The 13,432-nt window shown below is 39.8% G+C and overlaps 1 protein-coding gene across 1 annotated transcript in view; it reads left to right on the top strand.

Moving 5' to 3' along the window:
- SMAD1 (SMAD family member 1) overlaps positions 1-12,183 on the top strand; it is a 51,775-nt gene extending 39,592 nt beyond the window's left edge. Inside the window, 5 exon segments of the mRNA XM_050896189.1 lie at positions 1,783-1,899; positions 5,741-5,962; positions 8,015-8,271; positions 10,781-10,927; positions 11,764-12,183. Of these exon segments, the coding sequence (XP_050752146.1) occupies positions 1,783-1,899; positions 5,741-5,962; positions 8,015-8,271; positions 10,781-10,924 (740 nt within the window). The 3' untranslated portion in view covers positions 10,925-10,927; positions 11,764-12,183.
- The last annotated feature ends 1,249 nt before the right edge of the window (positions 12,184-13,432 follow it).

The raw sequence follows: 13,432 nt of genomic DNA, 5'->3' as shown, positions 1-13,432 counted from the left end.
GGCTTTTCTAAAAAATGTGAAAAGTTGCCGCAAAACCAGCTGTCTTTCCTTCCTTTTTTTTTTTTTTTTTTTTTTTAAAGTGTGATTGGTGTGGTTGGGGCTCTTCCAGCAGAGATAAAGGCTTCTCCAACAAGGTCTTCCTGAACACTGGCTTGTGGAAGTTCAGTTGATCTTTGAGGGTCTGTTCTGTCTGCATGCCCCTAAAGACAAGTCAGCTGCTGCAGTGAAGAAATTGAATTAGAGGAGAGGTCAAGATACTGATGTCCTTGACGCTTAGCTCTGGACAGTTGTCTGTCTTGCACTAATGGGGAAAGAAGCTGACTTTTGGAAAATACAAAAAAAGGAGCAAAGCAGTTATCCAGAGATCTTGAAAACTTTCTGGATACTGGCTAATTCGTTGCCTGTGGCCTTGCAATCTTGTTTCCCTATCTGTGCATCACTAGCATCATGTTTGCACACACATGAACATTTAAGGCTTAGTAAAACAAAACACGAGACTTAAACTCCAGTACAGACTGTTAAGCTTTTAATGCAGTCCTGTTGTCATCTCTGTCTTTCTCTGCTGCTCTCTCGTCCAACTGAGGGTATCCAAGTAAGGGAATTAGCAAGGTACCTGCCAGCATTAGGTGTAAAGCTCTCAATAGAGTATCTCCTAAAGAATAAGCCATGAATAGATTTCATTAACATGTGTTTTCTTAAAAAAAAAAAAACCAACAAAAAACCTCCACCCCACAAAAACCCAAAACGTACAAAGCAGTGGTTTTCAGGGTTTTGGAGGCCCCTGTGATTATTTGTGGTGGTAGTTTGCAGTCCATGCTCTCAGTAACGGAAGTAAATGTGGGCTGAGCAGCAGCCGTGTTCACCAGAGCTAGTACAGTGGTAGTCTAATCTCAGCTTTTGTAGCGAAAGCTTGCAGGGATCAGGCAAGGGTTTCTCTCTTTTGCATGTGCTTCTGTGCAATTGATTTGGAGGAGAGTGTCCTCTGGTGTATCAGGAAATGGTGACATTGGCAACTTCTTGCAGCTTCTAAGAAGCCATTTGGGAAGCTTTCCCAGAAGTGAAATAGGCAGCTGAAGGGCAACGCGAGTACCTGGCTGGGACGCTTCAAACAGGGCTGAAAGCAGTGTGTTAGTGAGTACAGTCATTGTGCACGGGCTAGTTTTATGCTAGTGATTCAATCCTGAACGGGGCAGTAGAGCCAGTAGGAGACACTGACAGATAAATTCCAGACCCAGATGGCTACTTCTGTAGAATTTGGGTTCATGAACACTTTTGCCTGTTCCTAATCTAGGGAAATAGAGCTAGTACTTCGCAATGACAGTAATAAGGTCCTGGATATATCTGGGATGTTTGCATACTTTGCTAATAGAATCATGTTGGAAACAGAAAAGTTTGAACTGAAAGTTTTCTGCTCCAACTTCTGTTCACATTTACCATATTCAATGTCTACTCCTGGCCTGGTCCTGAGACCTCTTTGTGCCTTGATGACTATATGGCACTTTCAACCTGCAAAAAACGTGGGCTGGAAGCATAGCTGAGCTTTCTTTTGTGGCTTGATGGGGGGAAGTGACTTGTTTTTATTGCAGTTGTACTTAATATGCACAGTAATGCTTTGCTTTCCTGATTCAAGGTCCATGATAGCTTTCTCAGATTTCTGGTGGGTGGAAGTTTATAGCTGAGTCAGGCTGGAAGCATTTCCAGCCTAAAACTGTTTATGTGGGTATGTATGTATACTTTAAAGAGAGGAAAGGACTCGTCTATCTCTGCCTTTTCTATATTTAGCTGATACTCCCCCTCCTGCTTACCTGCCTCCAGAAGATCAGATGACACACGATACCTCCCAGCCAATGGATACCAACATGATGGCACCTGCAATTCCCCCTGACATACACAGAGGAGGTAAAAACACTTCCTTCTCATCTTCTGCTTCGCTTCTTAAGAGTAAAGAACTTTCAGAACTTACTTTTAATAATTGAGTCTTAATTTTGGATGTATGTTGTTTATGGAAATTTTTAGCTGTAGAAAAGAAAAAAAAACCCCAGCCATGTAATTTTTTTCTGTTGTTGTAAGGGATGAAATAGTGAATCTGGAGATAATGTAAATATTTATTTAGGACAAGAAGCTATCACATGACTCTTTAAAAATGTAAAGTGTATGGAATTTATTACTTTCTTAGTCCCAACCATCTCAATGACCAAAGTAATTTTATGTTTTATATCTGGAACTTCCACTAATGACCGAACAGAAAGAATTCCTATGATGCTACACATTTCTGCATGCAATGCTGAAATTACACATGTGCAAGGAAAGGAATCTCTTTCTCTCTTATGATTACATTGATTTATTGGAACAATGCCGTTAATGCTATATAAAACCTACTGAATTGTGGATGACAGTAGAAGTGGTCAAGTATAGCTCTCCAAGCAAAGACTTGATCAGAGGATGGATGCTAATACTGTCAGTTATGTAAATGCCCAGAGACATTTTACATGGGCAACTGGAATATCTGTATTTTTTCCTCTGAGACAGTACATCTCATAAAATTGTTTTTTTCTTATTATGTTTTTGTTCTGAATTCTAAACTTCAGTCCTTGAAGAGTATGCTCTGCTTTTAATAATTTACCCTTCTCCTGGTCATAAGGGCGTTTGAGTTTTTTTCGTATTTTGTGTTGTTCCACCCTCTCTCCCCATTTTTGTTCCATCTTTGAGTCATGCAGTGATAGCACTTGGTTCAGAATTCAGAACTGTCTGCCTGAGGTGTGACATTGCTACAGACTTTAAAATCGGTATTAAAAAAAACCCTATTGCTTTATGTACTATGACACAGACATCTTTTTACACATTGCTTTTTAAAGCCTTTGCAGCCAGCCATGACTGCTGAGTAAAGGATTTAGTGCATTCATCACATTGTGAGAAATAGCCCCTTTAGAGAACACATAAGCTTACACAGTTGTGGCCCATGCCAAGAAAGAGCAGCAAGCTGGATGCTGTGCCAGAATGATTATCAAGATCACAAGCGTATGAACAATATCACTGTTGTTTGATTCCCCCCCCCCCCCCTTTTTTTTTTTTGGTACTTGTTTTGTTGCTAAGCTTAATGTCTGGTTTCAGGAAGTATATTTGCCGTCTTAGAACAATTTGGATAGCTTTTGTGCTAACCTATTTACTCTCTGAGTGGAATGAGTTTTGCATGTGATAAACTCCATCTGTAGCATTTCCACTTTTTGCTGATCCAGTATACTCTGTGTGTATGTATAGTCCTTGCTGGCCCAAAGTACATTTATCAATGTTTATGCCTAACTGCAGACCTTTGCATGTTTGTCCCTCTCACAAAATACACGAGTACTGTAGAATTCCTCTATTACATGAGAGCTGATAAAGAGAAAAGGGTTTACATTCTTCTTGCTTTTTAACATTCAACCATTTCAAAATAAAAATTGTGTCTATTAGTATTTTTCCCTCCTGGTAGTTTAGTACAATGGATTTTCATCTCTGCCCCTTCATTTAAAAAAAAAAACAACCAAAACCGCCTTACTTCTGTGTGCCTTCACGTGTTTATTATTCATATATGTATGCTGTAGTTGCACTACTTTAAAAAAAAGTCTGCTGCGGGTTGTAAAAGAGTTTTTACTGTGAACTTACTGCAGCATTTTTGTTGCAAACTTTTTAGAAGCATGTTCTTCATGGTGATTTGTTAGTCTTAAGAGATTTGATTTAACAAGCTGCATCCTGTCAATGAAGTTGGGTAATTTCCATTGTTGGCCCATGCTGGGAATAGAGAGACTAAACGCACCTGCTCTGCATGACTTAAAGCAAATGTAAGGAAGTTAGTATGAAATCTGTGTGAGAGAGATATGATTCATTCTGTAAGAATGGCCAGCTGGCAAGATTTCTTCCTGACTTTGAGAACTGGGGCAAAGCTGCAACTTTGATAATTGCTGGCATCTTCATGGGAATTAAAAGTGTAGTAACCTCTTACTAATAATTAATGACTTATTTTTTTAAAATTTTTTTAATTTTTTACAGTGACGTGAAAAGATAGAAAATGCTAGGGTATCAGGAAAGATCAGCTCCTTTTTACCTGTGTTTTAAGCAAGTTATTGGTCAGCAGTAGACACTATGCTCAGAAGTTTTGCACAGTAATGTAGGATGTGTTATCCTGCTTTTGATTGTTTGCCACCTTTTGTATCTGCTGTGTTTGGGGGGAATTCTTTGGAGGTTTTTTTGCACATGTCAGAAAACTCACAGCGGTATGATCTGTGAGCAGAGGAAAATATGAACACTGGTCTTAGTTGGCTGATTTCAGTAAAGACTTAGGGCTGGGAGAAGGAAACCTCTGGCCAGAGAAACCAGTTTTCCTGTAATACCAGTCTGATTTTCACTTTAGCACTTTGACCTGTAGTTGGAGCTTTAATCTGCGAAGTTGGTATCTTAGCAGCAAGTCCAACTGTGCTAGGCTTAGCAGTGAAATAGTGTCCTTCATTTAAAAGAAACCACATAAAGCAACCACATCCCTTCGCTAGCCTCCTTTTATTTGGCGGCAGTTTAATAATTTGTAGCTGTATTTGGCACTTGAAAGAATGTGCACTGAGTGGAGATATCTGAAGAAGCCTGTGCTGTTGTTGGACACCCACTGGGAAACTCTTTTTGGTAAAGATCATCGGTATCATCTGGAGAAATTGTTCCCTGTGCGCAGTCACAAGTGTTACCTCAAGACTTCCATGTGTTTCTAGAGCTTGATGGGTAGAAGTCGTGAACCAGGAATTTCCTGTCAGCATTCTGCACAATTCCCAGCTTCAGTTAGGAGCCGCTGAGGAGGAGCTTCTTGTTACCAGAGTCTGGAAAACCACATTCTGAGAAATCCTTGCTATTACTCAACAAGTAATTCTTTTGGTGATGAACAGTTGCAGATTTTGCATTTGGTAGCACTTGATGAATAAAAGGTTCTCATTTAAATAATATCTTCCTCCATTTCGTCTGCTCTTCAGCCCAGCATAATTGTTAGGATCCTGCGCATAATGCCCTTGTTCAGCCTCTTGATCCCAAGCAGTATCTATTCATATTGAAGATGTGCTTCATGCATGTGCAGCAGACAAATGTCAATCTCTCTTAGTTTTTGAAGTCTCCTACCCTTCCCCCAAGAAGCCCAGGAGAAAGATTTGTGCACGCTCTGAATGCTGAAAGATCGATCTGCTGACTTCATATTTAAGCTACCTTGCTATACTTCTTGGTACCCGAAGTTACAAATGGTCTCTTGTGCAATTGTGTGATGCTGTTTCTCCCTGTCGCTGTACAACTTTGCAGTAAGCACAGAGGTGATTTGTAATTTGGTAGCTGAGTACAATGAACTGAAGTAGAAGTTCATTTACTAAATTGGAAAGAAAGCTGAGCTGTATAATCGCAGCATTTCTCTGCTGTCTGGGCCGGCACCAGAGTATGTAGTAGAAAATGCGGCAGGGATATTGGGGCGCTGCTTGGTATGTGCCCAGGAGCTTCCTGCACTTTTCTGTTGATATCTAGTGCCAACCTTTGTCTCTTGTGAGTCTTGTGCAAATAAAGTTGAGGTGAAATTACTCTGTTGTGTGTCTGTGGCTATGAAAAGTTCAAAATAACTGAAGGTAGCTTATCGGGCTCACCTTTCAGTGATCTTCAGCCAAAATCCACAGGTTTATGAATCTTTACACCTTGAGCCTGTATTTCAGCGCTGTTAGATTGTAACGTTTCCATTGCTGCTTTACAGATGTTCAAGCAGTTGCTTACGAAGAGCCAAAGCATTGGTGCTCCATTGTCTACTATGAGCTGAATAATCGCGTTGGGGAGGCGTTCCACGCTTCTTCCACCAGTGTCCTGGTGGATGGCTTCACTGATCCTTCAAACAACAAGAACAGATTTTGCCTGGGGCTGCTCTCTAACGTTAACCGCAACTCCACCATTGAGAACACTAGGCGGCATATTGGCAAAGGTGAGTTTTGGATCTCTGCATGGGGGGGGGAGCGTTTCCCCTAGACATGACAACCTGGGCCACTTGCCTCAAGAGCAGGCTGGTCTTCCCAAGTATATGGGATAAGTGCTTGTGTTGGTAAATATATAATTTTCTGGCCAGGTCTTATAAGCAAAGTATTTTTCTTACCTGGTGTGTAATTACAGGAAGCTTTTACCCTTAATCAATTTTTAATTGCCCGAAGGCTATCATAATCTTAATTAGAATGAGAGCTTAAGGCAGTTTGTCTAATGAAATGTCTTGATTATTGGTGTATATGGAAATCCAAATTATAGTTCTTGGCACCAAATTTTTAGCTAGCCTTAGTCCCAGCATAAATTAGCTATCTTAACATGTATTTAGAGAGACAACCTGATAAAACAGTTTTTCCAAATGCATTTTTCACGGGCTGGTGATTCTTTCAGTGGGAATTTTGGCTTCTCTTCTATAGCTGTGATAGTGTCCTGCAAACGAGAAAATCTTCTGTTTTGTGTCTGACTTAATACAGTCCTCTTTTCCGAGAACTCACCTATAATGCAAGTGACAGGCAAAAGTGACATTGCCCCCTGCAATGGGGTATTCCTGCCAGACAGTTTTTTTAGATGTTTACATTATTAGTAAACTCTAAATTTTCGGAGACTGTTGAGGGTTCAGCATGCCCAAGCAGTGGGGTGTATATTGTAAGTACCAATTAATGAAGTATCTTCCTCCTCCTTAGAGGAGGAAAGAATTGAAACTGAAGAGAACTGTCAGGTCTTCAAGTTTGAGCCCTCAATCTGGAGAGGTTTTCTCTGTACGAGGACTTGTGCAGCTCTCAGCAGTATGCCACACCTGTGCTGTGCCACTGAAGGCCTAATACTTCTTCCTTCTTTTCCTCCCCATCCATCTTACCAAGTATCAGGATATTTATTTAACACCTCATTCATTTTCCTGTTAAAAGTAACCCAGCCGCAAGCAGAGTTCTGCTGAAGCACTTAACTGCGTATGTACCGAAGCAGAATGTGGAATAGACAAGGATGCTGTTGAATAAGTAAATGTGTTCAAGTAATGATGATGTAGAACTGTTAGTCTTTGAGGAAGGAGGAGTAAATCCCAAACTTGAAGACATAGCCATAAATGTTTTTGCAGATCAGGTGGGAGTATGTATGTACCCACACAGGTACACGTATAGTCAGCGGCAAAACCTTACATGACAGAGCACAGTCAAGGCTTTCTGACTGGACTTCAGTTTAGTTTTAAATTCTGTGTGTTCACGTCTCTGACTCCTGACATTGTGGGAGGTGAAAGCTTTAAACAGCAAATAATCCATTTTTAAACACAAAAGGCAAATTTTCTTGCTTTCTCAAAGCCTTTGGAATTGAGTCCTACTGACGGCAAATCTCCACAAGGGTTCCCTGTGTGTCACTCTTCTGGGGTTGCTGCCATCTGTGGCAGGTGAAGGAGCAGGCAGTAGAAGGGGAAAGTACCAATAAAATTGGTGTGCACCCTCATTTGACAGATACATCTGAGGAATATAAGGGCCATTTTCTTTTTCCAGCTTTCTGGAATTAAAGCGAGCTGAAAAAACTCATGCTACCCAAAATAGCATTCAGGACTTTTCCAGAGAATCCAGCTTGGGGCTGCTTTAGCATCTACAAATTATGCAGTAGGTTTCTGCTCTGTCCTCTTGCATTCCCAATTATTGTTTTACGTAAATATAATGAGAAAAAGTTCAAGTGGTCAAGCCATCCCATGTACTGCATCAAAACTACTGCAGTGCTTGCTAGTTTATTGTTGTTGAATATACAACATGTTAAAACACAGGAATTGCTGATTTCCCTTATATATACATACATACACACCCTCCTTTCGAATCGCCTACTGATGAAACAGAAAAGTAAAAATCAAGTTTGAAGACAGACAGATGATGGTCTGATAAGCAATTAATGTTTATCTCTTTAAGCAGAAACATATCTCCGTGGAGACAGAGCATGAAAAATAGATACACAGTGTGAATTCGTCTCTAACCTCCTGATGTCAACCTTCTCCTCCCAGGTGTTCATCTCTATTACGTTGGTGGGGAAGTGTATGCTGAATGTCTTAGTGACAGCAGTATTTTTGTGCAAAGTCGGAACTGCAACTACCATCATGGGTTCCATCCCACCACAGTCTGCAAAATCCCCAGTGGCTGCAGTTTGAAGATTTTCAATAATCAAGAGTTTGCTCAGCTTTTGGCTCAGTCAGTGAACCATGGCTTTGAGACAGTGTATGAGCTTACTAAGATGTGCACTCTCCGTATGAGTTTTGTAAAGGTATGTGAAAATTTGCTTGAGATTATTTTGTAAGCAAAATAAATTATTTTTTCTCAATGTGGTGATGTCCAGTGCCTCCCTCCATTGTCCTGTTAATAGTTATTGAATTTTAAGTATGGAATAATGTTTGTTAAGTGTAAGACTTAATGAAACTTAATGAAACTAAGTTGTCTTTGTGGACAGAAATCCATCTGACGCACATACTTTGAAAGCTTGAGGTGACTTGCGGAAGGTGTTTCTTCATATAAGTCTATAGTCATTTGTGAAGCATTTCTATCACATCTGTTAACTATTCTAGTTTCATTGAATTGCCTCTTGTAAATTTGTAGTGTTTCAGTTGAATTCTTGTATTTAATGTGTATAGATAGTGTGTGTGTATATAGAATTATTTGCATAATTACTCGGGAATTATGGGGCTTGTCTTAATTTTGTGGAATATGGCAAGATACAGTACAAGTAAGTTTTGAAAAGAATTGAGTCATTAATTACTTGGCCTAAAAGTGGAAAAGCCACCAATTCATTATGTAGCATCAGCTTTTACCCCCTTTTTTGCCCATTGTTACGGTCCATGCCATCTCCTGCTCTGTAAGAGGCCCAGCTGAACTTCATGCTCCTGTTCCTGGGTGGTATTTTTGGACGGTTGAGCTGGCACTGCAGTGTAAGTCATTATAGCAGTTGTGAGAGTGTAGTTAGTATAATCCTCTAAATCGTTCTTGACCAGCAGCTCCCAAATTAGGAGCTGCAGTAATTATTTAGAATAATATACATACCTTTCTATTCTAGGGGGGCATGCAGGGTCATCAAGATTTGTGATGTGGCTGTGAGTGTCAACATAGGTACTAATATAAAAGGGCTGGTCACATCTATGAAAGTAGTCAACTGAAGATAGTAATATGCTGAAGTGCTCTTCTTGATAGGAAGAGAGAAACTTTCAGATGTGTTAGGACAGGGGTTCCTAAAATGGAATAAGTTGCTTATAGCTCTGCATCCTATAGAGTTGTATGGCAGTGTTGCCTGAACAGTTGCACAGGACCTCCTGTGTATTGGATGTTGCACTGCACAGTGTTTAGAGCTGCTGCCATCTGTGTTGGGAGCTGGGTAATGCCTTCATTAGGGGTTAATAAAGAGCAGAGCAAACTGTACCTGTGGCTATCTTAGTCTTGTCTCCAGACCTGCCCCCAAAATGGTTCACTTACAAAGTGATTTTGAATGCTGTTTAAATATCTGCTTATATCTTTGGTAATTACTGTAAGTGAGTCAGGTATGAGCTGAAACAAAACCTATCTTGTCTTAACTTGAGAAATAGCCTGCTGGGGAATGACCATGCCCTCTTTCTCCAAAGAGGAATGTTTCTGACTTCATTGCTCGGTTTATCGTGTCCGTCCTGTGAATGATGCTTTGGTTCTTGTCAGACAGATGCCTCACCCCCACTTCCATAATGTCAGTCTATGACCTCATTTTTTAATTTGTTGATCTGTTTGGCAGCATTTCGCCCCCCAATTTGTTCTATTTTTGGTCTTGGCAGAGAAGACTTGATTATCCCCCTCTTCAGGGGCTTTATTGGGACATCATGCAGCTGGCAGTGAGGTGTGGGGAAATTTTGCACTGCCGCAGGTTATGTCTTTAAGAATTTAAAGACTTCCATCCCAAGAGATCAAGAGATCTCAAAATGACACTTCCTCCAAATTTAATTCTTTTTTCTTTTTTCAACTTCAGATTTGTTTGTTGAAATGTGATAATAGTTGATGCATCAAGGGTGTAATGCTACCCTGCTGATTGTCTTGGTTTTGGCTGGGATAGAGTTAATTTTCTTCTTAGTAGCTGGTATAGTGCTGTGTTTCGGGTTTAGTGTGATAATAATATTGATAACACGCTGATGTTTTAGTTGTTGCTAAGTAGCGCTTATCCTAAGTTAAGGACTTTTCAGTTTCCCATGCTCTGCCAGCAAGCAGGTGTGCAAGAAGCTGGGAGGGAGCATAGCTGGGGCAGCTGACCCGAACTAGCCAGAGGGGTATTCCATACCATAGAACGTCATGCTTAGTATATAATCAGGGGGGAGTTGGCTGGGAGGCGCAGATCGCTGCTGGGGCATCGGTCAGCGGGTGGTGAGCAATTGTGTTGTGCATCACTTGTCTTTTCTTGGGTTTTATTTCTTTTTTTTTTTTTTTGGAAATATTCCTTTTCATTACAATTATTATTATTATTATATTATTATTATTAGTTAGTATTATATGTTATTTTACTTTAGTTATTAAACTGTTCTTATCTGAACCCATGAGTTCTACCTTTTTTTTCTGATCCTCCTCCCCATCCCACTGGGAGGGGGGAGGGGGAAGCGGCTGTGTGGTGCTTAGTTGCTGGCTGGGGTTAAACCACGACACTGATAATGACTGTTGAAAGCTAGAGTATTTTGGTAAGAAAGAAGATAATTGAAGTATGCTTCTCACGTATTTGATATTATAAAATAAGGTGATTTTTTTTCTTTCCCCACTTATGATTCTGTTTCCAGGGTTGGGGAGCTGAATATCATCGCCAAGATGTAACAAGCACTCCATGCTGGATAGAGATACATCTTCATGGTCCCCTTCAGTGGCTGGATAAAGTACTTACTCAGATGGGCTCTCCTCATAATCCTATTTCTTCAGTGTCTTAAAAGGTCCCAAGCTCCTGCATTTTGGAAATAATTGAGCCTTGCATGTACTTGAAGGATGTATGAGTCAGACACACACATTTTTATTTTTTTTTCCCCCCTGAACTGGCAACAGCTGAATAAGAGCCATGAAAATACTTGACTTCTGTGACCAACTGTTGGATTCAGAAAAAAAACCAAAAAAACCCCCTTTGACATACTGTTGGTATCAAGAATTTTAGTTTACATTGTAACGTACTATTGCAAAGTTGATTTGCAGGGCTTAGCGCAACGGGGACGACCGAGCCAAAGCCACAATCTGTCAGACCGAGTTCCTGAAGGATCTTCCTGTAGCTGGCACTCTGAGATTCTCTTTCTTCCTTATGTTCAGCGCTCGCTGTTTTCCCCTGTGTCCTCTGGGGCTAAGAGCCGATGTTGGTGAAGTCTGCTTTTTGCAGGCTCTCTGCAGTACATTTTAAAACCATTTGTCTAAGTTGATGGTTGCTGTTCTCTTTGAAAGAAAAAAAAAAGTCATAAGGTTTAATCTCAATAACTGTGTAATAATCTTTGAAATTGTGTCCTGACCATACTGCTGTAAGAATGTTAGGTATGTTTTTTGCTAAATGTATGTACGGTGTATTTGAAAGTTTAGAAATTAATTAGATTTAGACCATAAAGGAATTAGGAATATTTGAATGGGGGGAGGTGGGAGTGGGAAGGGAAGATGACAACTGAAATGTAGAATATATTGTAAACATAGCTTGTTAGTTTAAACTGAGGTCTGAGTTTTGCTGTGCATTTCATTTTTATAGTGGCTTCATCTTGTTAATTCTGACTATTTTTGCCTCTTCGTTTTCCCCCAGAACAATTGCGCAGCTGCTTAATTTTTACCCGTGAAGAGGACAAAATGATTAATTCCTGCAGTCTGAAGGCTGCAGCTCTATGTATTTCAAGACAAAATTGTACAGAGTGCTCTTTAACTATTGAGCAGTTTTATACAGTTTATGTAACAGAAGTAGGCTTTTAATTTTGTAAGAGAATCTTGTTTTGCCAAACCTAGTAACTGTTAATTGTTTGGAGGACTTCAAAATCCCTGTGTGGGTCTATTTCAAACTTTTAAAAAATATATATTTTTAATTTTTATTTTTTTTTACTGCTTGGTTTATTTTCTTCTCTTTGATCTTTTATATTCACGTAAGCTGTAGTACTTTAAGTACCTTTATTCCAAAACTAGTGGGTCCTCTTTACTGGAAATTTTGAATAAAACCTGTTGTTACTGCTTACATTTGATTAAAACCTTGTCTTGTCCACTTCTTAGTAGACTCTTAACAAACCAGATAAAGCTATGGTCTTGAAGGAGGAACAACTAGAAATGAAGATACGCTGAGCTTAGACATTTATGATTAGTACAGGTTAGTAACCCTACTAAACTCAGTATGAGATAAATGAGTACTCTAGACAGAAAGATTTCTTAACCAGGCAAGATTAGAATGGATGCAGTAACACTGAAGTGTCCTAGCCACTTAGTTAAATTTCTGTGAGATTTTAACATACAGTATCTGTATGAGAAGAGATTTTGCTGAGGTTGCACCGTCAGCGGGCTCTCGCTGCTCCTTGCCATGGTTGTGGTGAAGAGCCTCTATGCTCCTTTCCCCACACCCCTGCTTTTGCTGTGGGGAGAGGTGAGGGAAGGACTGTCCCTTTGCAGCTGCAAAGTGTCTGTCAGGTGCTGGGATGATGGAGTTTGAGAGACTGGAAGTTGACTGGAGATCCAGCGCCTGTGCCTGGCTATGACCATGCAGTGGTAACAGGAGCATGAGGGAAAGCTGAGCAACAGAGATGAATGTGTGTTCAGCCAGATGTATGCATGTGTATGTCACTGTAATGAGTAATAGCCCTTTTTGGAGAATGAGTCAATCCCATCTTTTTCTTCTTTTTTTTTTTTCCCCAAAGTTAATAACATTGCTTGGTTCAGTATACATTTTTAAAACTAACGCTTCTTCCCCTGCTAAGCGGAAAAAAAATACATAATGTTCAAGTTTCCTATTTAGGAGAACTTGGTTAGTGACTTTTTTGTATTTGTAAGTTCCAAGAACAGATTATTTTTTTAATTCAGTTTAACATATATTTTTCATAAAGAAGCAGTCAAAGCACAAATGTAAGTCTTAAAAATAAGTAAAATTTAAAGATGACCAAAAAGAGAAAGAATGCTGTTTGCTGTTCAATCAGTCTCTGTTTTTTCCATCTTCAGTCCCTGCTACATTAACTCCCAACTATTCCCAACCAGTTTCTTTCCTTTTGTTGGAATGCAGCACTGAGGTAGTGACTTTTTTTTTTTTTTTTTTAATCAGTGCTGTAACCATCCATCATGCAAGTCTTAAGAGTGTTTCTATTTGGATGTTTTCATATTTGGATGATCCTGTGCAAGTTTTGGCAAACTTTGAAATAGCTTTGGAGTACAAAAAGACAGTTTTATGTTGTGACTGCTTTTGAATGTTAGTGTTTTGTATGTTTTGGGCTGTAATGCCTCTC

The sequence above is a fragment of the Gymnogyps californianus genome, chromosome 4, assembly GCF_018139145.2.
Source record: "Gymnogyps californianus isolate 813 chromosome 4, ASM1813914v2, whole genome shotgun sequence".
Classification (NCBI taxonomy): Eukaryota; Metazoa; Chordata; class Aves; order Accipitriformes; family Cathartidae; genus Gymnogyps; species Gymnogyps californianus.
Note: the sequence above shows the minus strand (reverse complement) of the source record. Positions and strands in the feature narration are given on the sequence as shown.